The sequence below is a fragment of the Xylocopa sonorina genome, chromosome 12, assembly GCF_050948175.1.
Source record: "Xylocopa sonorina isolate GNS202 chromosome 12, iyXylSono1_principal, whole genome shotgun sequence".
NCBI lineage: Eukaryota > Metazoa > Arthropoda > Insecta > Hymenoptera > Apidae > Xylocopa > Xylocopa sonorina.
Window position 1 is genome coordinate 9,560,649 of NC_135204.1, and position 26,105 is coordinate 9,586,753.

Sequence of the window (26,105 nt, forward strand, 5' to 3'; positions counted from 1 at the left end):
CGCCTCGATTTCAAAGCGAGGAGTCAATGATCACCGATGCGAGCACCGTTTCCCCTCAAATTTCACGTGCGACGCTACCTTCTTCCCCTCTTTCTCTCTCGTCTTGCAAATTACAAATCGTAGATGAATTGAAAAGAGAGACAGACGGCGAAAGTGTGCCATCGATTTTCTTTCCCGGATAATGGTCCGTTCGGGAAGCGATCGTTGTTTGAATTGCGCCGCTCCGCCATAGTTCAGGTTCGAACATTTGTCTTAGATAATTAACGAGGTACATAGACGGTGCTCCGGCTCTGTGCAATTTAATGTAATTCGATCGGTGCTCCCTCCAGGAGTCTGTTCACGGGTATAAAGAACGCGTCCAAGTTCACTTAGGTTAATTATTATCGAACCATCGTATTCAGGGCTCCGTGCGTGGTCTGGCGCGATGCGACTGGCCTGAATAACCATCGACGGTTTTCCTCGCAGCGATGAAAGCCACGCTCGACGATGCAACCCGTGCCTGTGAGCATCGCCGCGCTTCATTTTCGACTCTTAATCAATCGGAAAATCGTGACAGGCTGTTTCGAGGATTTCGAATAGTTCGGAATTGATCTCGCGAGGAGACTGCGCCGCGACGGCTGCCAATTGGTTGGATTAATCAGAACTAATTCGAAAGTTGTTCGCTAAGAGATCGTGGAAAGAAGTCGAAGAAAAAGGAGGAGGGTCGTCGGTATCTTTGTTCTCGCGGGACTTTTCAATCCTGTACTTTATTGCTCTAGAATTCCACCACTAATTATATATATATATATCGACCCCTTATTATAGAAAGCTATTAATTAAAACGCTTTGGTCGCAAATGACCGTATCCTTGTCGTTCTGATAACAGGCTCGTAGCAGTGATAAAAAAAATATAAGCGGATATATATCGTTCTAATAAGTAGATCAAATTATAAGAACCAGAGCATCGTTGCTGGAATCACTGCATTCGACACGACGAGCCTGAGTAAGACTCTCGAGTCGTGCTTCTCAGGATTCGTTTCCTCTTCTGTCTCTCCCTTGCCTTTCTCTCTACCAAACACCTACACATCCGTACAGCCATACCACTTGTACATTTTACATCGCCTTTTCTACTTTCCGTTAATCGCAGCTTCGAAGTCGAACGATCGTCGCGACGGCGATACAACGAGAGCGGCAGCGCGGAACAGTGATATTAAACGGGCAGGACATCCGCTAGGAAACACACTAGTCGCCATCGAGCGAGCTTTCGAAACGCACTCGGCCCTCGTCCACGTCACTCTCGTCCGTCAACTCGCGTTCGAATCTCGTTAAGCGACTCTCCAGCCGAACATCATTACAACAACGCGTCCCATCTAAACTCGCACCGCGACACCCGCTCGTCAAGAACCATTCCGTGTCCCACTCGTCGACTTGTCAGCACGATCGACCGTGAAGCGTACTCCGATTCCCTCGAACAGCCGTCGAATTTAAGTTCGCGACCCTCGATCCCAAGATTTACTTGGCGAATTAGCCCCGCGACGCCTCGCAGAGTCGTCGTCGCACGGAAACGTAGGCCGGATGTCTGCGAACCGCGACCGTTGCCGCGGATTCCGCGGCCTCCCCGATCCTTCGAGGTGTTAATTCGCCAGTAAACCAGCCGAACTTCCCGCAAAGTTGCTCCGCCTCTAATTAAGCCGATGGCTGCCTGTTAAATTGCCGTCCTGGGAACCGAAGTCGCCCCGCGAGGACTTCGTAAGCGGGACTTTTTACGATTTCAAGGAGATCGTTCGAGTTAATCGTCGAACGAACCGTTCGGACCGCGGGACTATTTGAATTTCCCGCGAGTGTTCCGAGTTTGCGTTCCGTTTCGAGAGGATCGCGCGCGATGGATCTTTTGGGCAGTTTACGAAAGTCGTTTCGAGCGCGAGGAGTCGGTTTACCTGGCTGTTTAATCGAAGAATCGGTAGGCTTGGTTTAAATAGCGGTCGTTAAAGAAAGAGAGAAATTAGTTGGCCGATTGTAGGGGGCCACGCGAACGAGCTCTCGGGGAGTTCGAACTCGAGCCTACTCCATCAGAAACTACCCTGCTATTGCCCCATCGAGACCGCAATCCCGCGGCTCTCTATCTTCCCCGAGTGGAGATTTACGGGTTCTCCGTAACCCTTCCACTTCCTCGACTCATCGATTCATCGTTCATCCGGAAACACCGCCGGGCACCGTTTAATTTTCATCGGGGGTAGAGAAAAGAATAATTGTTCCGGAATTTTGGAAAATTCCAACGAGGTCGAGGAGTCATATCGAACTCTTCTACGATCCCTGAAATTTGTTCGATTTCTCTTCTAATTCGCGCGATTATAGATAATAACGACCAGACGTTTCTGCGTATCTCGAAGAAACGAGAGTCCCCAGTCGAGCGTCGAGAACTTGCCCTCACGTTTTCGTCCTCCGGCTCTCTAATACAATTCGAGCGAGGAATAATGCAAGACGCGCTATATATCAGTGACGAAATCACACGAGACACGGTAACTCGGTCCATTTCTCCGTCACGGGCTGCCTAACAAAGTGCCTAGCTACTTTACACCATTTACGGTCGCCACCGCGCGCTTCTACGGCACAGGCTCGTTAATCTAACAGGTGACATAACGCTGGAACGACGTGCACTCGAAGTGCAGCAAGTATATCGCCGGTATGACGTGCGCCGTGCAGGTGAACACCTTCGTTAAACTGATTAAATCGGGGTCCAAGATGCTCGTACCTCGTAGACACCAGCATAATTTGCACTGAACTCCTTGGCAGTGTCCTTGGCCATCCGTCTTCTTCTCGACCAGTTTCTGTCCGGTTCCTTGGGAATCGACGGTTCCTCCTTCGCGTTATTTCGCGACTTTTCCCAGAAGCGCGTATCCCTCGACGGAAACTTCCGGCAACCGTCAGTGGCCGCGCTCGCAACAAAGCGAAATCGTGGGACGAGGATCGTGGCACTGGGGATTCTTAGCGAACGCGTCGAGCAACGCCATGCAAACTCGATCGCCAGGACGAAAACCGCGTCTGCTACCGCTGGTAATCTCACGAGTCGTTAGCATTCTCGAAAGTGCCAGCCGCCGTCGCGGCGCGTTCCGCTCGCGGATCAAAGAGAATCCCCGTTATCTAAATCGGCGAGACGGCACGCGGATAAATTTCAGTGGAAATTTAACGACAACTATATTTTCGGAGTATCTCGCGGCGGGGAACGAAATAGGAATTTTTATTCGAGCGGATGCCGCCGAGCGGAATAACGAGGTGAGAGCGAAGGGGGTGGGAAAAATACACGGCGACAGAGTCGAAGTTGCCACTCGACGAGTTCTAGCGCTCCCCAACTCTCCCGCCGCAGAGACTGCGATCGCGTTTCCGAATGCAGAGCTGCACATCCGGTCGATTCGCGTCGCGGTGAACCGAGACACGCGAAACCGCCATCCGCCGTCGGTCGGACAAACCAGTGCCCGCGGGGCGAGCGCGTTTCCCGTCTTTATACGCGCGCGACTGATGAACCTAACGAAGTAACCTCGTTAGGCACGGCTGTACGCGTAATACGTAAACGGTACCGCGTGACGCGCATGAATTAATCGTCGGGTACATTGTGAACAGAGGGACCAGCTCAAACGCGGCTAGTTAGCGATGCGTTTACCCTCGACGAGAATCAGTGCCAATTCCAGCTATTAAGAAGACCGCTCGTACGGTCGCTAATGGCCCGTCGATGGCACCAAAAGCCTGTTCGAGTCGCGCACACTCGGATGTGCTCGCGAAACGGACTTTCGAGGGGCTCGAGGACGTCTTTCAGGGCGTCGTCAGCTGGTCGCGATTGAGCCAAGGTGCTGAAGGGTAGGAGAAGGTTGTGGCTCGCGGCGGTAAGATCTCTGAGCGGCTCTGATTGAAGTTTTTAGATCCCAAGTGGATGTTTGAGTGGTGGACGCTGAGGTTAACTGGTTGCGATTTCGGAAACGGACGAGAAAAAGAGATCCGGGGGGTTGAGGTGTGCGCTTTGAAGCCACGGAACGGGCAATTCTTGGGCTACCCGGTACTTTAAGTGGTTAATGGGGGGAAAAAGCTTCGGGAAGAACGTTGCAGTCACTGGAAAGCTTCTCGGCTACTAGGACTGTCCGCACTGGGTAAACCGTGAAGTTAAATATCTTCAAACCAGTGCCACGATCTTCGAGGATATAATCCCCTCAATTTCCAGACAAATTAAATACCAATATAGCAATTGTATTCGTTACGAAACCAGAGAATTTCTTGGATCAGAAACGAACTAAAATCACTACTAATCCAAGTTTTCAGTTACACAGAGTGATTCGTGGTTAGATTCCTCTGAACTTGGCAAAGTTTTGTGTACCCCAGGAATTTAGCGAATTTGCCCAATGCAAACGTTATCAAAGTATTGTCGATGACACTTCGCGGTCCTATCTCGCCAAAGAATATGATTTACACGAGGAATTGCCAGCGCGCGAATCTAATAGACCGTGAGAGAACATTAAGTACACTGATTTCGATGGTTCGATGGTGAACGTGAATGAAAGAGGGAGAAACAGAGTAGCTCGTGAGACTTGTAAATGGCGTTGTCCCCTAAGTGATACAGGTTAATTATTTCTCCAGTCGAGTCGTTTTCCACCCTCGCGAAGACTTCGATATCGACACGTTCGACTCGTTTGTTCCTCGATTACCAGTCGCACAGTCAAGGTGTTTCCTCTAGCAATCCTCGCGACTTCCAGCTCCTGTACATTTTCCGATACTTGAGAATTGACGCGCGCGAGAGTCTTCTTACGGCGGTGGATTTAATTGCCGGCGGGGAATTACCATTCGAGGGAGATTAAGGGCCGTTATTCTCGGCGGGAACAAACCAGCTTCCTCCCGCAATCGATATCGTTAATTCCTCGCGGCGTCCCGGCGGCGATTAAAGTATCGTTACGCGAGAATCGAGAGTACACGGGGACCCGGTTACCATTCGTTCCGGCGTACCGCAAACGATTGCCCTGTGATGCAATTTCGCGAGCGTCGGCGTGTTTCTTGCACCGCACCGGGCGCGCCGTAATGGCGTGGAAAGTGGCCCGCGGAACTTTCATCACTGCTATACCATCCCCTGGAAGATAATCCCGCTTCTATGAAGCGGAAACGCGCGGACCAAAAACTGAACGGGACCGAAAGAACCGCGGTTCCTGCTACCGGGGATATAGCTTTCCAACGGCAGTAACATTTTCCTCGACGAACGAGAGTTCCTCGATACGACGCCTTGGGAACCATCTTACGCTGGCACCGCCTAACAGATCGCGTCTCCTAACGTTTAACAATATTCAATGACGCCTCGCGAGAGATAGAACGCGACTCGCGATCTCGAATTCACGTACAGCAATTTGGTAGCCATTTATTGCGACAAACGCAAGCTTACCGTTGAATTAAAGGGGAATTGGATCAACCCCGAATTGCTCCGTTGAAATTGTATCGTTCGATCGATACGTTCGCGCATCGTGCATTGATACTTCTCTAGTTTGTTGGCTGGTTGATAGGTGTTTATAACTGGTTGCGGCAGTAAAGGGTTAATGCTGTGTTTTATCGTCCCTTTTATTATGCACGCACCTTTTTCGATCGCAATTATCAGTGTTTATACGGGTTTGGTAATGTAGCGACCGTCCCGGTAGCCAATATCGAGCGGGAAATTTATTAAATTGGAATTTCAATTATGATCCGACCGCGAGCTTTTCCGATCCCGATTAATCGGTATTTCAATCGATCGACGCCGCGGTTATCCGGGCTGGGTAATAGCGTTTGTCACAAACGACAGATTCGTGATCTATACGAACGTGAATTTTCAGTTTCACAGCTCACGGGCCATCCCTCTCTTTGGTGCCAGCTAGTTTTTCGTTCGTTCTTCATTTTTTAACGGAATCCTGCTACCCCGAGGTTCGATGCGTGACAGATTTTTTCTACCGGCTTATTCGCGGCACGCGTCCGTTAAATTTTCAACATTTTCCGCTCCCGCGGCAATTCCGTATCTTTCGAAAAATTTTCAGCCCCGATACAGCCGCGAAACTTTCACGTTCGAACAAGTTTCGCGCAAATGAATCTCTGTTTTCTTTATTACTTTTCCGAAACTCGATATATTCCGTACTGAATTTTTGGCCGTTCACACAATTTCGAATCCGCCTCGCTTTTTCCGGCTTCGTTAATTCACGCCGGTTTAACGAGCGGACAGGTATTCTATTTTACGAATAATCTGTATTATTCCAGCCTCCGCGGCTGGAACGTAAGGAAAGTTTTATTTACCGTGCATTCCTGTATTCGACTTTTCCATTAACCTAAACTGTTCCATTCAGCTTATCCCGTGGAACTCGAAACTTCGTTAACTGCCGCGCTAATGGACCGACAAATTTCCTATCCCTTATTTCTATCGATTCGATATCTCCATCTGAAAAGATCGACGAACGCGTTTCGCCTACAGAATTGCGTTTCGAAATTAGAAATGTTCAAGGTACTTCTCGTTTCTTTTTTTTTTTTTTTTTTTATTCAATTGCACTTACGCGATACGAATTGGTTACGAGCGACCACGACGTGAAAACGTCGGTGCGCTCGTCGCAGCGATAATAATAATTAAGGTTCTAATTGCGCAAAGGAACTTCGTTAAGCTAATGAGAGAAAGAACTATGTCGCGAGGAGAAACATTCGAGGATGGCTCTTTTTTTCTAAAAGAGCAAACCCTGTGAAAAAGCTCTCTGCCGTCCGGACGTTCTTCTCCTTCCGCGTCCTTAATCAACGTCATTTTATCGCGACCCTTCAAGGATTGTTTATTTGCGCAATCTCTCGCTGCTTTAAGAACTTGCCAGTTCATTTTCCACCCCCGTATTTTTTTTCCCTCCACTTCTCGTTCGTTCCGTGCTATAACATGGCTAGAAATTTTTCATTCCCCCTGCTTTCTTACTCTTTTTTTTATTCGTCCTCCTTATAAGAGGAAGGAAGCGCGAGGTCTCGAAATTCCATCCCCCGCAAAAGGGTGACTTTGGAAACGCGCTGCAGACTGCTCGTTAAGAAGTGGTTCGCGAACTAATCCTAGCTGCGACAGGAGTACAGTTCTTCTTTGTGACGTTGGTCACCGAGGTTTTTTGCTTTTCGAAACTCAACGTTAATCTTAGCGAGCTTACTTCGCATTACGTCGTGAGGGCCAGGAAATATAATTAGTACGTCGCGGTGAAAGAGGGATTAAGGTACCGTTTGTTAGCTCCGCGGTTCTGACAGAGTATTTTTAAATAATAGGAATTCAACGGGATTTGTGAAACATCCCCTTTAGTTCGCAAATCTTAAAACCTGAGCTCACCGATACGATGTCAGATTAATTATACGCTCTAGTGTGGTTAAAAATGCAGAAGATCGTAGAACTGATTAAAAGCATAGTCCAGAGCGTCGCAGGTACCATTGATCGTTCAAGTAGGAGACGAGGAAACGTGATTTAATTGGAAAAGTCGCGCGTGATCGAATTGCCGAGCGCCTCGAGGCGCACCTCGGCCACCCTCCTGGCGCGATAATCCCAGCGTGCGTCGCGGAAATCCCCGCGCCCGTGACGATCGTGTACGTATATTCAAAGATCGTGTAGGGGCTTCGTGACGCGAATGTGGAACGATCTTGGCGGATACACGCGGCCGGAGACGTTGGTGGCGCGTGACGCGGATATCCGCCGACGATCCTGACACATTCACGAACGCGTCGTTTCCGCGGGACCCTGGCCGAGCCCTCGCAGTGGCCTCGCGCGACAATTGGATTCTTCGACGAATAACCGGGATAACGTCGCGACGACCACAGAGAAATGCCCGCGGACGAGGGGAATCTCGAGGATGCGGCTTGGCAGGAATAGTTGGACGCGCGTGTGCGTCAATTTCGGGTTGCTCGACGTGTTTTCGGGGATGTGGGTCAGGTATTAGTCGCTGGACGCGAAGCGATAGGGGTTGCTAGCTGGGATTATTAAGCGAGAAGACAACGGAAATGATTACTACTTGGAATTGCATCGAGAATTGTCGGTACAGTAAGCTGAGGAATCGTGTAAGGGTAGTTTTATTGCCACGAGTAGTTACATCGATACATAGTCAGACAGGCAATTGTTATTCGATTTACATACGTAGTAGAAAGCAGATTCCATTATGGAAACTGTAGACTGTTACACAGCATCGTCAGAGACGGAGATTAAGTAGAAATAAAGCAGCGCGAGTAGTACAAACGTACGACACGTCAGACACGCCTGTGAAACTTCGATTACTCGTCGTACGTTTAAACAGCGAAAGAATCCCTGCTATTTTTATGCCGTTTAGAGGGAGGTCCGCGATATACCAACAACTGTAAATCATTCGCCTCGAATGGAAGAACCGGGAACCACAGCGTAGCAAGTAGTATCGGACTGGCTAGTCAGACACGTACGCCCCCGATTTCAGGGACGTTCCTACATTTCCCCGTCGCTTTATTTCCTCCACTTGCACGCAAAAACCGGACCGTGCTTTTCGCGCGACACAGACGTTCCCGGCGACGCTTTTTACCCCTTTTCAAACCGAATGAAACTCGATCATCGATTTTTCCAACGCCACCAGCCACCCTCGTTCCGCGCGGCTCCGCATCCTCGCAGCTCGTTCTCCAAGCGTCTCGACATTTACAGAAAAGTTCCAGGCTCTCTCTCTCTCTCTCTCTCTCTCTCTCTCTCTCTCTCTCTTTGGGCCACGTAAACCTGACAATTTCGTTTAAGTGGCATATCTGGAGCATCGTTTTATTTCGACGCCGGAATTCCGGCTGCCATCTCGTCTCCTCGTCGTGTCCCATCGTGACTGTTTAAAACTTGCCAATTCTCCAGCCAGTCTCCCGTCCTTGGTTGTCCGGTTCTGTGACGCTCCTGGAAGGAAGTTACACCGGGAGTCCGCGTTTCATCGCAAATCTCCGTACACCGGTCACGTAGCCACGGCATAAAACACTGGATACCCTCAAAAAGCGAACAGCTCCCACGCATCGATAATGCTTCTCGACCAGGGCCGCCTCCGTGGCATTTCTTCATTAGGTAATCCAGCTGCGTCCTGACCAACGAAGAAATATTCAATCCAGGAAGGAGTTTATTTGAAATACGGTATTCCCCAAGAATTCCTCTCGTCCCTCCGCGTCCCATTAACCGACTCCATTATTGGTGATCGCGAATTAGCCGCAACGGGTTTAAAGGAAATATTTCCAAGTCGATTTCAGAAAATTGTACGGACAGAAAATTCATGGAAACGGTTTGGAGATTTTCATCGAATACGTGCAGCTAGCTGCTCGAGACATTGAATTCGAATCGATACGAATACCATTGGTGCACTGGGAGAGGCGAATGAGGAAGTCACTGTAATAGATTTAAATTATTTCAATTTGCCTCGCGAATATGCTTTTCCCTCCGCGTTTTATATTTCAGATAATCGACCGAACTTCCACTCGATGATCAGTGGAAGTTCTTTTTTCTTTTTCATCGCAAATAGGATTATTATTCGTACCAGTAAACACGTTTCAGGCTTAATCGAATACGTAGAACGATCGCAGAAACGATTGCGGTTGCTTTTGTTTCGAATTCAGTCGAAGCAGCTTCGTACTTACACGTGGAATAAAAATGTTGATTCCGATCGATTCGAAGGCTGTTCAATCTCGACTCTTGGAGACAAGTATTTCATGCATGGAATTTATCTTTCGAAGAGCGTATGTAGTCGTGATGTATCAATATTTCCCCTCCCATAATACGGTTCCGTGATCGAAATAAGGATCTAGGGGTAAACAATCTTCCTCTCAGTGAGGGGCCAAATCGATTCCCCAAGTTCGCTGAATCTTTCGAAACTCTGGAATTTTCTGAAAAAAGAAATCCACTGTATATTCGTCGGAAAGAGTGTACCGACAATAACCTCTAACCGAGCGTGGGGCAAAAAAGCAAGAAAAAAGTTTCTTTGATCTTGCTCGAATCCTGTTGCAAAATCAATTCGAAATAACGTAAAAGTTCGTGCAGGCGTAGAGCAATATCGGCGTTACGGGACTTTATAGCCGGGGTGTTTTTGAAAAACACCCAGTATGTGCAATATCTGCCGGTTCCCGGTGCTATTGATTCTTCGTAGTATCGCTTTACTATATATTTGCATCGAACAATCTGTTTTGAACTACAAACTCGAATACCGTAAATCAAATTTAATGATCCTCTGGTCTACTAACTCAGCGGTATTATGGTCTTAATAAACTCTCCCCCTGCGTACGTCGAACGGTTACGCCAGCTTGGGGATATTTCAGGCTGGGAAAAAAAGAACGGCATAATTAATTGGACCGCGTTTGGCGAAAAAAAGTAATCAGCTGGCGACAATTTTTAACTTGAAAAATGCGTTTTCCTCTGTTTGATATAATGCTGTGATCAGAATACGAAACAATGCATCCAATGAATTTCCTTTTTTTCTTTTTCAACGAGGGTTCCGCTTGAAAATAATGACACGACATGGTGCAATTATCGAGCACATCGGTGGCTACGTAAACTCGCCAAAAAAGTGTTTCTACGTCCTCCATGCGACAATTTTGGAATTAATTAGTAGCAATCATAGATGAACGATAACAATTAACGATGGAACAAAGAGAATTTATCGACGCGTGCAGGTGTTAATTAGTCAATTTTAATTGCGTTGCTTCGTGCTATTTAATCGTGGACAATTAAAAGTCTCTAAGAAGCAGAGGGGTAGAAACGCAGAACAACGAAGGAAATCTAGGGAACAGCGAAGAAAAAGAATTTCTGTACGCCGTTCCCGAATCAAAGGCATCGCGCAAACGTTAATTTATGAACGAGCGACAAAGCGTACCGCTGCAGGGGATGGAGGAGAGTCGACGCGAAGAATGCCTGTTCTCACCGCCAAGTGGTTTTAGGTATATTTCAGCGTTCCCAGTGTGTCGCGTGGCCACGAAAGTCTAATTAAACGGGGCTGAAGCAACCGAAGTTTGACTGTTTCAATAGCGTTGCAAGTTTCGCGGGAATTCGACATCAGCTACGAGGCCCCCTCGGGGTCCCCAGCACCTCGCGTAAATCCTGTCCCCTCGGATCCACGGGATTATTCTCACCGTCTCTCTGTTCCTCTGCGGGCCGCGTGTATACATTCGTATATCTCCCGGCCGCGCTATCGCACAATGCTCTAAACCGTAATCCGGCGCAATGAACGCGTGCAATCAGCGAATTTCCGTCTTTCGTTTTCGCTACGCTCGGTCGTTTGTGCGTAACGAGAACGACGAGCGGCGGAATTGGAAGCCGGCGCAAACAGCCCACGAATTCGCCTTCTAACCTGCCACCCACTAACCCACGAACTAATCTAGCGATCGTTGCATCCGCTAACTGCGCCGAAAGGGGTCGGTACGGCTGGTGTACGGTGTTTCAGAACGGCATCCGGTTGCGTTAACGCCACGGTTCCGCCGGTTTTTGACCCGTTACGAGCTTCCTGGGACCGTGGAAGCTTCACGTACGTAGACGCTTCGCAATTGATAGCAAAATTCGTGTTTCTCAAATTAAACTGTTGGCTCTCGAACTAGCGATTCCTAGCGATTTAGTTTTCCGACCTGACCCCATTTGCTCCGGTGGATAACTTCACTGGCGAGTCTACCGTCAGGCGCGTGAAAACTAAACATCCCCGCTCTTCCCTTTTTCCACTCCTCGGCTCTTCCACGTTTTCTTTACCCTCCTCGCGGCTCGACGATATTTCACAATGTCTGTCATTCCCACTTCCCATCCGTCCGCGTCCCTCGCACCTCCGATCGAAGCCTCATCACCAATAGTGCTCTCCGTCTCGCGGAAGACGTACGGATCCTCGACGGAGAACGAGCGCACCCTTCGACTCGAGGCCGCACCCGTCCCTGCTGCACTCACCTCAAACGGGACTTTTTACTCGCGGGACGAGACGTTCGACGCTATTATCCTGAAAGCGGCCGCGAGAGGATCCATTCCGGGCGTCTACTTCAACGGAACAATGACGGCGGCCGCTTTAAAACCGCCTTCGCCGCGTTTCAGCCTGTTAAACGGCCGCGCCGGCGTCGACGCTGGGAATCGTCGCGGAGGTAGTGCTCGTAATTCCTCTGAGAGCCGGCTGGGTTTGTTCGCGCCCAGCCGCGCGACCGGCTCGAGGATCCTGGCATCGTTTCCACGGATCGCGGCTGATAACGGGGCGACCCGCACGTGCGATCCGGCTGCGAGAGGTTTCGCTGACGCCGCCGGAAAATGGGGGGGAAACTCGGCCGCCTTTCTCACGCGGCTCGACTAAAACTCGGTTCAGCCTGTTCTTTTCAGCGTGGAAAGTGTTGGTCAAACAAACGCGCGCGCTTTGACAGCGGGGCTGAATGAAAGGACCGAGGGGGTGAAAAGGTGCGGTTCCGTTTAGCGCGATTGTTCCGCGATGTTTCTTTCGGCCTTGGTGTTTGCTTAGCGGATTCACGGAGAGGTTTTAAATAAATTGTTCCGCCTCCGTGAAAGGGGCGAACGTGGATGGAGGGAGAATGGAGGGTTGCAGGGGACAATACGGTTGGGTGGGAAGTTGTTTTTTATGGAAAGTGGATGGTTAACCGAGGACTTGTGGGAAATCTGTTTTTTGGGAGATCCCTCTGGCGACGAACGCAAAAGTGCTGGCGCACGGTAATTTCGCGTCGTGGCGAAAAACTTTCCAATCCTGTTATACCATACTCGATTTAATGGAAAAGTTAACAGCACGCACCCTAAGGTAACGAAGAAAATTGTTTGAGCGCAATTAATCGGCGATCGTAGAAGTGTATAATTGAATTTAATGGAATTCAAGCCTCGAACTGGTTGCCTCCGGGGTCAGCTGAATTTTTCAACCGCCTCGCAGTCCGCCCCCGTCGCTCGAAAAAGAAAGTGTCAATATTGCGGTTGGCGATCAATTAAACGGTGCGAAATAATTGGCCGGGTCGATCGATAAGTCACGCCGCGTGGACGGGACGCGTCGCCCCGTCCTTTGTACCGACACGTTCCTCAAGAATGGATCGTTTTACAATAGGCATTCAGGGAACAGAACAAAAGTTACCAGCTCGACCAGGCGTGGCGGGAGCCGCTCAGATTTCCAGAGCGCGAGCACGTTCGCCAACTCGCTGGCTTAGAGCCTCACATGCCGGGGCTAACTTTAAATTGCGCCACCCCTCGAACTTTCATCGGCTTTCAGAAGATACATAACTTAGGAGGCACTCTTTACCCCGGGGTTTATGTGCTCCGGCTCGGCTGACGATGATCTAGCCTGGAAATTACCCTCTAACTCCTGCACCTCTGCTTAATGCACCATTTTGCAGCTTTCCGTTTGTTTAACAGAGGAACGAACGTCGAAGGTAGATAGGTTACAAGGGAACAGAGCCAGCGGGGCCTCTCGCACGAAAGGGATGAACTTTGACAGCTGGAAGTTTTTAATAGCTCGGAGCTTTGCCGGATTGGACGCTCTACGAGCTGCGATTGACGGAAGGTGAAGCGAAATAAGGCGTCGGAACGCGCGAGTGAAAACGCGTCGTGGGTAATGGCTGTTGATAGATAACCCGAACGAGCCAAGTTATTAATGGGTAAATTGTCGAGTCACAGAAGGGAAAGTTTTAACGAGTGGAAAAAAGGTCTGAAAGTGAACAGTTTGGTACATAAAGCGAGGAATTTTTAAAGTCGAAAGTTTCATCGTAAGAAGTTGCGTCCGGTCTGCAAATTTCCTAGACGGGACATTTTCGGACGAGACTTTCGACTACCGATGACATTAATTGCAAATGTTGCGGATATTTAATGGCCCCCACGGTGGAGTTCTCCTGAAAATATAAATAATTTCCCGCGACCAAGAATAACTCATTTGAAATTGCGTGAACTCCGTGCGGGGCGGAACGCTTAAAAAGTTAAATGTATCAGAAATGATTCGATAGCGGGACCCAGTGGCAACAGGGGTGAGTAATGAGCGGGCGAATAATTCATCGCCTAGTCAACCGCGTCGAGATTTCGCAGGTGCGGTGAATACATTGAAAACCTTTCGCGACTTGACGATCGAACGGCGTCGATTGCTTCTATTCGTCGCCTGGGTCTGAAAAACGGTCGTTTGTCCAGATTATTTTTACCAACGAGAACGCGTCCACTGAACGGCAAAGGATAATTTAAGAAGAGAGTTCGAAAGCTTATCATTATTCCACGAGTGGTGAAAAATGTAGAAATCCGACGAATTTAAAGCGAAGTGAGTCGTTCAAAGCGAAGCGCAAAGTGAGAACCGATCATTTGCGGGAAGCAATTACCATCCACACCGTTTATTTTCCGCCGATTAAAGCTCGATCGTTTCAGATACCACGGAATGGAAGATGAACACCATCGCCACACCCTCCGGCGAATTCACCGCGCCGGGGGTGAAGCGTACCGAAGGGCCGTGCCCGTTTAAGGTCGGCGCGAGAGGTCAAATTAACAGGATATTGAAATTAATCCGTTCTGAATGACCCGGGGCTCATCCATCTTGCCTACGAAACTGCACGCCCTGCCTCCGTCCCACTTTCCCACCCTCATCCCCTGGCTGCCCAAGGACCCTCGTCAGTTCACTGCTACCGTTGATTTTCCCCGATGGTGGAGAGTTTACGCTCATCTTGGGGGCCACGGTTGTCAAACTCTAAAGCTATTACACCTCGTGCGATATTGAATTACCTCCCCCCTCACCTGTTAGAGTTCACGAACGAAGCCGTGACTTATGGATAACGAAGCAAACACCGTCGAACTCGATACTCACCCCCAACCCCTCGACTTTGTTCGTTATTAACGTTCAATATTGTCTGCGGTTTGTTAATTTCGGTTTGTTCGATTGATCGTTGCTTAGCCAGTGTCTCTGAATGATCGTTACGCAGATTGGAAAATGGGACGCGAGCAACGGGTGGAAAGAATTATGCGACGAGTACTTCCTTTGGAACAGGGCGAGCGTACGATGTTTCTCGTACTTGGCGCGCGTTTATAAATTGACAAACGGCCAGTAATGTTTCACGATGATACGCTTGACGCCATAATTTACATAGGTAACGGGAATCTGTCGTAGAACGTATTACGAGAACGTGGAAACGCGACAGTCGTCTATCCATCCATCATTTTCTCTTTAATATTTGCCGTCTCGCGCGAGGAGTTCAGGGGGAGGCGCGGTATTTATCGCGTTGTCGATTCGTCAGCTTGGCTCGCTCTAATTTGACGCACGCCGCTCGACAATTCGGCCCCGCGGGCAATATAATCCGCAGCGTCGCGGCGCTGTCGAGCGTGCAGTCGTAATTACGTCGGCGTTCGAACTCCTTCGGAAACCGAAGGAACGAGCTCTGGACACGGTTATAAAACCGCGTGGCGTAAAACACGGGCAACTGCCCCGACGGAACGATCCAACTTCGCGCGTGCAAGCACCCTGTCGAACTTGAACGATTAAAAGCTGCTCGTAATTCCTGTGTATTTCGCGAAATGAAATTACCTGGACGCTCGATCGAGAATTAGAAAAGTTTACGGGACACTTAAGATCTCGTAACGAGAGAAAGGGGAGAGGAGGTGTAAAAAGATTCCCGCCTCGAGCACCGTCGGCGAACTCGACGCGTAACTGAACGCTTAACGCGGCAATGATTGGACGATTGCCCTCATTTGAAGCACCAACAGATCTTCCCGTGGAATCTCTCGGAAAAGAATTGTATAATTGCAATCGATTAGCCGTCGTTCGTTAGCAACGGACAATCGATCCAAATTAATGCAAATAGAGGCGGTAGCTCGATCGTGTAATACGACAGACCGCGCGCAGTGGTAGCGGAACGTTATAAATCAGACGCAACCGCAACGGATCTCAGCGTCTGACGCGAGGTCACTTAATTGTCGACGTCCTAGGCGTGTCGCAAGATCCTGATCACCTGATACTGTTTGCTCTTCCTTCTCTTTTTCTTCATCTCCCTGAATCGGGAGAAACGCACTCGTTTCGCGACAGATAATTTATTGGAATAAGGGGACGGAACAACGGGAAAACGTACCACGAGCCGCGTCGTGATAGTTTATGCATTTTTCCAGAGAGACCTGATCCGTTTTTACGGTTATCGCGGGACCGTGCGTTTTCGCGTTGCGACGGAAAAATTACGACGCTACGAAATCGTTATCGGGCACGCGTTTCTTCCATGGCGAGCAAATTAGTTCCTGGGACGTTGTATTATAACCGTTAAAGGGTAATGGAATGCCTCGCAAAGGTAAACTGGCCGATGATGCTCTCAGGAACCGTTGCTGGTGAACGGTGTACCGTTCTAATTAATTTCGCGGGTAAAATATCATTGGAATGGCAAGATACGTCGGTTGTATAGCGAGCGTAACCGGTGGATAGTGTCGAAGAAAGTTCGTGAGAGCTGTAGCTATCGGCGCGAAGTTTGTTGGAAAGTACAAATACAGATTGAATCAATTCCGACGCGGATCGAGCTCGATGGTACAAACCGCTGAGCGAGGGTAATCGATTTTCGATATTCGAGCGCGACGCCACCGTTTTTCCGGCACTTATCAATATTTGATACGCATGCATAAAGCTAAGGATATTCGGCTTATCGTGCCGCGAGCAGTTTCGTCGCACGCTGCCACCACGCATACATATTAGACAGTGACGTCGTCTATCTATCGAGTGTCCAGAAAGTCACGTAACTGAGTAAACCAACGAAACGCAGAGCAGTCGGTTAACAATGTTTAGCCAGAGCCCGAAACTAACATCCGACCAAACAAAGGCGCCCTTTATCTTTTCATCTTGAGTTAACTTTCGGCATACTCTCGCGATATTGTCTCTCGTCCCTTTCGTCGTACTTTCCGTGCTCGAATTAAAAGCAGAATGGCGTTACGAAGTAACTTTAACTGTACGTGCGGACAGGTGAACTGTCTAGCCCATATTGCAGAGGACCCGTGTTTGTCCAACCGTGCCGGTACATCTGATCTATGCGCGTAGAAATTGCAAGGCAAGCTCGCATCCCCCAACGCGCAGCAAGTCGACAGACGCAGATTTAGATTAGACACGGATTAGCAGGGGGGCAAAACTGCAGCGTAGGAAACCCATCGTTTGCCCCGTTCGACCGTTCGGTATCAAGGTGTATCGAACGCGCTCGCCATGGGAATTGGTGAAATTAAATCGCGCGGTCGCAACCGCGTGCGTGTGCGGAACAGGTTCCCGTCGTTCTGCGAAAAAATTGAGCGACGTCGTGAAATTGGTCACCGGACGGCGCGAAAGTTAGTTTATTTCAGGCCGCGGATCGGGAATTAAGTAAACGAATGGCGCGTTCTCTTTTTTCCTCCCCCGGACGAAATCCTTCGCCAGATGGAATTTTAATTTTAGATGAGATTTCCGCCTAACTGGGATTTGTCGGCGCGAAATTTGTTCCTAGATGGAATTTTTTCCCTAAATGGACGGTTTTTTTCCACCGCTAAGCGGAAGTTTCCCCGCGGATTAAATATTTCCGTGGATTAAACAATGTTAGCCGGCGGTGACTCGAAACGAATTCAGCCCAAGGAAGCTTTCCTTCGTCGCGCGGTGTTATTTCTGCTGGAAATGTTTTCGATCCTGTTAACGGGTAATCTGTTTTATCAATTGAAACGTGTCGACGGTGTCCGGCATGAATTTACCCCGGAAAGAACGGTGTAATTCAGGTTAATCACGGATTGATTAACTGCCAGCAATCGATCCACATTAATGCAAATGGAGCCGGCGGTCTGGTCTCGTTACAGTCTCTCCAGTACTTGCAGCTTCGTGCGGAACGTATAAATCAGTCTTAACAGTCTCGAAATCGCAAGCTCTGACGTAAGGCCTGTCAAAGTTGACCCTTACCTTGAAAACATTTACTTCCGCCAACGGAGATTCGACCCACCGGAAATCTCGCACGCCGGAATAACATTAGCGTCCGGTAGGATTTAACGTCTAATCGTAATTGATCACCGCGATCGCTCATCTCGGTAATCTTTCATAGATTCGCGTGTTCAATAACAAAGTTCTACAGTCTCCGTCCGCGTGGACGGTGAATAAAATATCCATCGAAACTTCTGCACACTCCTACCGATGAGTGAAGAGAATCCACACCTGTTCGTTAGTGTCTACGACTAACCGTTTACGTCGTGTACAAAATCGATCTCGAAACCGCGTGTGCATCCTCGAATAACCGTCTGAAAAATCCTCTCGAACCTTTTCCGCCCCAACTAGCAACAAACGCGAAATGTTCCGCGATATTTATATTGCTAACCAAATAAAAAAGAAAAAAAAACAATAAAAATTCGAAGCATACCGCGGAAACCGCGAAAGCCAGGAGGTAAACCGAGAAGTATCTTTCTTTCCCTCGTCCAGCCCTTTCCCGTGGGCACGTGCTGGCATAGTAAACAAACCGCGCTCGTCGCAATGCAAATTCACAGCCGGTTCTCGCGATTACAAAGCCATTAAAGAGCAGCCTATGCAAATCACCGGGGCGGATGTATCCCTCGCCCTTATTTTTCTTTCTCCGTCCTCCAGTTGTTTCTACGCCCTCTCGTTCCTTTTCTGATCCGGTCGCTTTCACCGCAGATACTACTTGGCCACCACTGAAGAGGAGTCCGCGGTGCAGCATTTGTACAGGATATCCACGAGAGCCACCGCGGACAGGAAGCCCAAGTGTTTAAGCTGCAGCATCGTGCGGGACACGGACAGGAACCGGTGCCTCTACAACACCGCCAAGTTCTCCACCGATCACTCCCATTATGTACTCACCTGCGCAGGGCCCGGGGTACCTGACATCGCCATTTACAACCAGGTGAGCGATCGTGTCGTTACGTCCCCGACGTACCCCGTTGCATCCGGAGAATTTTCTCTCGCAATCGCGAAAATTATTAATGCGCCGTGAAACACGCCGCTGTTGCAATATCCCGGTTTACACGGGAAATAGTGTTGTTGGTACAAAGTGGTCGATTTTGTTTGCAGGGCATAGTTAATTGTTACCACAGCAGGTATTACCTCCACGTTTTTCTTAGGAGGAGAATTAATTTTCTTGGCGGTAGGGTTGCGCTTTTAAGAGGGGAAAAAGGTTCGTCCGGCGAGAAAAAAGCTGTTCCCTCTAAAGGAAGAATTACTGTTTAAACAGGATGTTGGTCTTGCTCACCAGTAATAATTAATTTACGTTGAAAAAAGGAAAAGGGCGGAGAGAAGTTTCTTCGCTCTGCTCGTCCCGCTTTTATTTTCACTGTCAGAGAATAATTTTAAACCTACTTTTTCAAAGTAGCCGCGTAAAATATTCATAACAAGTGAAGGTAGCTAGAAATTTCTCGTTAATGAAGTGGAAGAGTAATTTCTCGTTCCCTCGAATTCGGTCGACCATTTCGCTCCTAATTCAGACCTCGAAGAAACTAGATATTCTGTATATACGTCTCGAATACACTTCGACTGCCACGAGGATCTGTTCGTTACGGTCTCGCGTGAATTTTAATCCCGGATATCCGACATAATTTACCCAACCAGATTCCCCGTATTATTCTCGCAAATATATTTCGTCGCTACCGCCGAAGCTCTTGGATCGACTGAACAAACGATATCGCTAACGCATTTACCGTTAATCCCGGCGAAGTACAGAACGGCCACTGCCCACGACTTCCGTTATAAATTTCCCTCCAAGTTAATCAGTTATTGCGCGCCGAACGTGTCACCCTTTCATTCCTTTCAGCAACATTCATTAATCATCACCGCCGTTTATTCATTTTCGAATTATTCACGGAAGAAATTAACAAATATCAACGCCGGGAAACAACAAGCCGGAATTGGATGTTCGATGCAAATGTCGCGTGAAATTCAATTCCTACACTAATTTGGACATTATTCTGTACATCGAAAAATGAAGGATCGTTTTAAATTTCAAGAGGCGCATCGGGAATAAATAAATGTAAATAGGCCCGCATCGATTACGATCCAAAGGGTTATTTGCTGTATAAACCGTCCATTTCGTGTGAATCTCGCGATTTGCCGGTACCGCGGTAACGGCGGCGTCCAAACAACCCTCCGCGTCCCGTGATCCATGTTTTATATCGGCGCTTATTGTCGGCTGGGTTAGAATTGAACGAATCGACGCGACAGATTTAGACGCGCAAGGAAAATTCAACGACTCGGCTATCAGTGATCGTCGATAACCGAAACTTTCCCACCGTGCGACGAAAACCCCTTCTACTATCCCTTTTCTTATCCGTTCGAGAGCTTTCGGCCGGCCAGGTTTATTTGGACGATCCAGCCAGCCCTCCGACAGCGGTGGCGCTATCGTTGCGAACTTTATTTGGGAATATCGAAAGTTAGGGACCGGGGATTGGTTGTAAGTTCCCTTTCGACCTGATTTCTTAACTTCCTCCGCGTGTTCCATCCCTTTTAGTCTGTCCTCGAACAACCGATTTCCTTTTCTCGGGTAATCCCGTAAAACGTTCCCGTGAAAATATTTCCTTTCGAACGTTCGTCTTCTCTTTCAATTTATTTTGACACGATTCGTTTATCTGGAATTTTTATCGCCTCGTACTATGGTACGGCTTTTCTTCTTTTTTTTTCTTTTTTTTTTAGAGTAGCTTTTCTCGCTTGATAGAATTTCGTCTCTAGACAGTCTGTTTCCCGGTATTCCGCGCGGATAGGAAGTTTGTTTCGAAATGAAACTCGCCGCTGATCTAATTTTAATTTAATTTCTTAATTTCCATAACCCAGAGCAGAGCGACCCTTATCTTAGTCCCTCGGGGCTCCGTCCGCCGGCGAGTTTCATTTTCTCCGGCCGTATTTAAAAGGGTGGAAAGTTTATTTGGAAATATTCAAACGAAAATTGAAGTTACCGCGGCGGCCTGTTTTGTTTCGTCCTTCGCCTGCCGCTCGGTTAACTTTCCGATCGAATTTTAATTTCATTTCTTAATTCTCTCGCCGCTCTGCAGACCGTCCTTCCGCCTCACCGCGGAACACTTTATTTTCCCCGCTCTGCTTCTTTTCACTCTTTTTGCCACCGCCGTCTGGTGGCTACTGAACATTTCCACGGAAGCATTAACGTTTTATTTTACACCTCTCTTACCGCGCGAGAAATTCGTAACAATAAAACGAGAGAACGTTGAACAATCTGATTGCACGCGTTAGCGAAACGTATTACGTTTACAACGTTCGCAACAATTTACGTTGGCGCCACGGTCTGAATCGCGTGTAACGCGATACGCTATCAGCCAGTCGAATTAAATAAATTTTTCCGCTATTTAACAAATTGAACCAAATGGCATTTTGTTCCGCCTCCGCGATCGCAGACACCCGATCCTCGACGTATATGCACGCGCGTGTAACAGCGTCACGAATTCGAAATCGATACCAGCTTTTCCAACGAGATTCAAATCCTTTTTTACATCGAATTTATTCATACGAAAACAGTGACAAGTCCGTAACAAGAACTGGCTTTTCGATTACGAGATTTGAAAAAGCAAGTGTGGCAGTCCTTCGTTTTTAAATTTCAGCGCAAGTGGCCTCCTGCTTTTCCATTGTTTCCCTCGGGTATTAAATGAACGGAATCTCGCGAGAGTCGTGTCTCGAATTCCCACTTCCAGTTTCACTCGCGATCGCTCGCTATCCAAAGATGAAAGTTCCAATGAAAGAACTCGAGACGCTCCTACGCGACTCCATTCCACTTGCGTCGCCTCGCACGGCTCTGGAGAACGCTCGCGCGTCAGCATTCGATACTCGCGCGCGCTTCTAATGGGTCAAACGAACGGGAAACTTCTCGTTCCGGGCAGGTGTCTCGCTATTTCAATAAACAGCGGACCCTCCTTTAAAGTTCGATTCGAATTCGTCGCAGGTGCCACGGGCGATAAAACCAGTTCGAGCGGCGACAGACACGAGGCCAGCTTTGCGAGCGGCGGCTCGATTATTCCGGCTCGTAATTAGATTGTCGCCCGACGCGGGATCGGCAGAGGAGACCGTCACGGCGGCCGGAAACGAGCGTGAAAAAAGAAGAAGAAGAGGAGAGCTCGTCTGTTCGACTTGTCCGAGGGGCGCGATTACAATCGATAATCGGCTTTGCTCGCGAACAAACGCCAGAGACGTTCGAAGGGACTAATTTCCTATCTCTCAAAGGGAATGGAAGGTGTTCCGTTCTCTCGCTGCCTATCGGCGGTGACTTTCGATCGAGAGACGCTTTGCTAGAGGACAGATAAATGGTTGATCCGACAGGGATTTTAGAGAGCCGTTCTATCGTTGTGCGGTTTTATTATATATTTTATTTGTAGTTCGTGTCTTAAATTGGACACCCTTGAACCAGGAGAAAAGGTTTTCAAACAAATGCGAGAAAACCTGAACGATTTTATTAACCACTCTATCAAACAAAACGGTCCAGCCACGATTTATAACTTCTTTATTAGTCCCGCTGAAGCCGTAGAACAAGCAGTCGGATGGGAAGGAAGATCAAACGAGCGGAACGATACATTGAACTTCGCGCTGTTTCCCACCGGAACTAAAAGTACCGCCGCGTGTTCGACATTGACGCATGGGCGGCTTGAAAGTTTCGACGACTATCTGCTGGTAAGATCACGACGCGGTACTCCTCGACGACGAATCGTGACGAAAAAGGGGGTGAAAGTGAGCGACGTCGTTCCTCACGCGATGACGACAAATTCGAGGGCCCGGATAACTCGTATCGTTCGCGTAAAACATTTCCATGGACCAACGAAAGATTTATGCTGGCGCCAGCGCTACCGCGTAACCTTACTTCCTCCTATTTTCGCTGTTTTCCACCTCGGAAGGTGTGTCCTTTTTTTTCCCCGCTGGTATAATTCTCCAGGGATTCGCCAAGAGAATGGAAAAAGAAGGAATTCGAGGAACTTTTAGTGGACTAACTACCTGCTAGACTCTGTCCAAGATAGTAAGTGACGGAGCCACTGTGTGTGGGTATAGGAATCGATGGTTAAGCAGGAAGTTCCTAGGATGGGAGGCGTCGTGGAAAATCCTCCGGCGGCGAGCACTGGGAGCGTCGCCTTGTAGTAAAATAAGGGTAAATTAAGGCTCCAAGTTTGGAGAGGTCCTCCGAGACGAAGACTAGACGCGTTCTGGTATCGATTGAATGTTGAACACCGTCGCTTCTCCGCTGAACACCTCCCCGACCCTCGTTTCGGTAAATTGTACAACCGTGAATTCAAAGTCTGTTTCATACGTATTTCGTGCCGTACAAATCTTGTTACTGCCAATTAAAAATCGAGCGCCGGGCTAACTCGATGCAATTAACAATTATTCCCGTTGGAAAATTGGAAAAATTATTCCTATCACTTGAACCTTTTCACGCTACAAATGGTACTGTATATTTTAATGAAACTAGCGGTCGGATTCGTTCGTATGAAAGCCGTCCAATTAAAATGGAATCCCCGCGACGCGATAAAAGTGATATATCGCTGGTGTACCCCGTTTGACGCGAACAATGTTTGTCATATCGCCGTGCTGTTTCCGTTTCTAGGATTCCACCAGGCTGATGGTGTGGGAGGAGAACGAGGCGGTCTCGGAGATCATCGCGGAGAAATCGCAACCGGTGGTGCGCCGTTACAAGGTACCCGTCCCCGGAGGATTCGAGGCCCGTGTTAGACTACTGATCCCACCGAACGCTGATTTGTCTGGCGCCACAAAGTACCCCATGCTGATCTTCGTGTGAGTATCCTCCTGGCACCATCGAGTCGTCTCGCCTAAATGAATTCGCGATTAAACCCCGGACAGATAAATCCGGTCCACCCCCTCTTTCTCCCCTCCCTTCCAAGTCTGGGTAAAAGATAAAACGCGTCAAAGAGGAACGAGACTGAAGGGGGATGAAAAATAAATAAATGAAACGGGGAACGGTTATAAAATCGAAGTTGATTTCCCTGGATGTTCCGTTCGCCTCGTTGTTTTTTCGCATGCAAATGTCGCCGCCATGAATACGCTTTAATGTCTTCGAAGCGGATCGGAATTATTCGCGGCGAATGGAGAAAAAGAAAGGGGCGGGGAGAGAATACGCGGTGCCGGCGACATCGCCAGCCGCGTCAGCCGCAGCGCGTATCATTTATCAAGAACTTTTTTGCCACCATCTGTCCTATCAAAAGGTGTCGTAAAACGTCCGGGAATATCGTCGTGAAATTCATTCGTCGCCGTGTAAACGTGCCCTGTAAATTTTTATGGATCCGTACGGGATTAATTGGCTAGAATGGAAATTAATAGCTTTCTTCCGTGTACGTGTATGCACGCGTCGTGACTTACGTATGATTTGATCGCGTTAAATTGTCGCGATTCCTTCGAGCACGATTCGACGCGGTGGATTCTTCGAAATTCACAAACAAAAAAAAGAACGCCTAGAGAATCAAATTTTCCCGCGTTACAAACATCCGCGGAGGATTGAAAATCGATCGCTGGATCGAATAAAATGAACGAGATTGCCGTGAATTGTTAGACGGTTAATTGATAAATTTGATCGAGCTGAATTCGATTAATTTCGACGACGGCCGACGTTAATACCAGGCCCGAAAATTGGATTATACGACGGAACTCGTTCCAAACGAATTAGACTGTGTACAAATAGAAATACTCGCGCGACTGGATCGAATAATTGAATCAAGGCACGGGATCCGGTTAGGCTTTCTTGATCTGTTCCAGTGGAATTGTTCGATAATTGTCGGGTTGTGTTCGTGCTCGCTTGCGATCGAAAAAAATATTCCAAAATTTCCCGTTCCACCCTTCCGGTTTGCAGTCGCGCTAAATGTATTCCATCGTGAAAATTCAACTTGAAACAGAACGGGTAAAAATGCATAGAAATTATACGTTCGATCGCTTGTGTCGGTAAAGACACAATTTGATATCTCGATCAAATTATACGCGCGAAAGTGCCCAATCGAGGGGTTTAATGAATCTCATCAAAACGAATATTGAATTTCATTACATTAATTCATTGGTATAGAAATGGATTATAACGGCGTTGTATGGCCGCGATAATTTGTGTACTTTTTACAAACGTCTCGACCTGGCCTCCATTAAATTATCCGTTAATACAATTATCGATAAACACACGATTCGTCTCGCGTAACTCGTGGTGTTTATGTCTGAAAAATATATGCGCATTGTCGCAAGTGGTTCTAAATCATCGTCAATCCCCCTCCACAGATACGGTGGTCCAGATTCGTATCAAGTAACGGAGAAGTTCAACGTAGACTGGGGCACGTACCTCGTAACGAACAAGAGCATCATCTACGCGACCATCGACGGCCGTGGATCCGGTTTAATGGACAACGCCATGCTATTCGCCGGATATCGAAACTTGGGAACGGTCGAGATCGCAGACCAGATCAACGTAACCAGGTGAGCATCCGTTCCCAGCCGCTCGAGGAGCACCGACAGTTTTGCATACGCCCTCTCCGATACCGGATCGAGCCGTTCGTTCCAATTTCGTTCGCCGGCGGCCGACTTAAGCGCAGATAGAATTCTAATTTCGCCGTGGACGGGCTCTAATTCGATCCACTCGCCTCGCAGAGACGGAAGCCTCGCCGTTCAAGTATTTCGATCGCGAAACGCGATTGCAATTCCGTCGTTCTATTTAAATGGGTGCGAGCAAACGAAGTCTAACGCGATTCGGACTATGGTTTCGGTGGCACGATCGCGGGGGTCGCGAGACGCGTTCGAATTAGCCGAATTCCGTTGTTCCGGTAAAGCGTGTTTGCATCTTAAACGGGCGTACGGTGTTTTACATATTTTAAATTTACCGGGACGCAATTCGGTTTTTCCCGCTGGTGAAATATCGCCGGCGTCGGGCGGGAAATGCAAATGAATTTTAATGTTACAGTTACGTCGTGCGTTGTTGTTCGAGTGGGCTTTGATCGCGGCGCTGGCCCTAATTTCGTTGCGGCGCGCGGACCCCTCTTCGCGTTTCCCCATTTATATGTAAAATGTCCCCGAGTGCAATTTATCGAGTGACGCTACCGGTCGGTTTTTAAATGCAAAAAGACGCATTGCCCTTGTTACTCTATGCATTTTTAATGCCCGCGCCGTCAACAAAAGAGCCACGGGGCCGATTTATATTTATGCCGAGAGGCACTGGCGTTTTTGCGATTCGAAACGACCCTCCGGGCCGATGTTGCGGCCCGTGTCAAGATAAGTCAATTTATG

The 26,105-nt window shown here is 48.4% G+C and overlaps 1 protein-coding gene across 1 annotated transcript in view; it reads left to right on the forward strand.

Moving 5' to 3' along the window:
* Positions 1 to 26,105, forward strand: part of LOC143429600 (venom dipeptidyl peptidase 4) — a 150,353-nt gene that overhangs the window by 113,858 nt on the left and 10,390 nt on the right. The window contains exons 10-12 of the mRNA XM_076905275.1: positions 18,534 to 18,759; positions 23,440 to 23,627; positions 25,107 to 25,301. Coding sequence (XP_076761390.1) covers positions 18,534 to 18,759; positions 23,440 to 23,627; positions 25,107 to 25,301 — 609 coding nt within the window. The remainder of the gene's footprint in view (positions 1 to 18,533; positions 18,760 to 23,439; positions 23,628 to 25,106; positions 25,302 to 26,105) is intronic.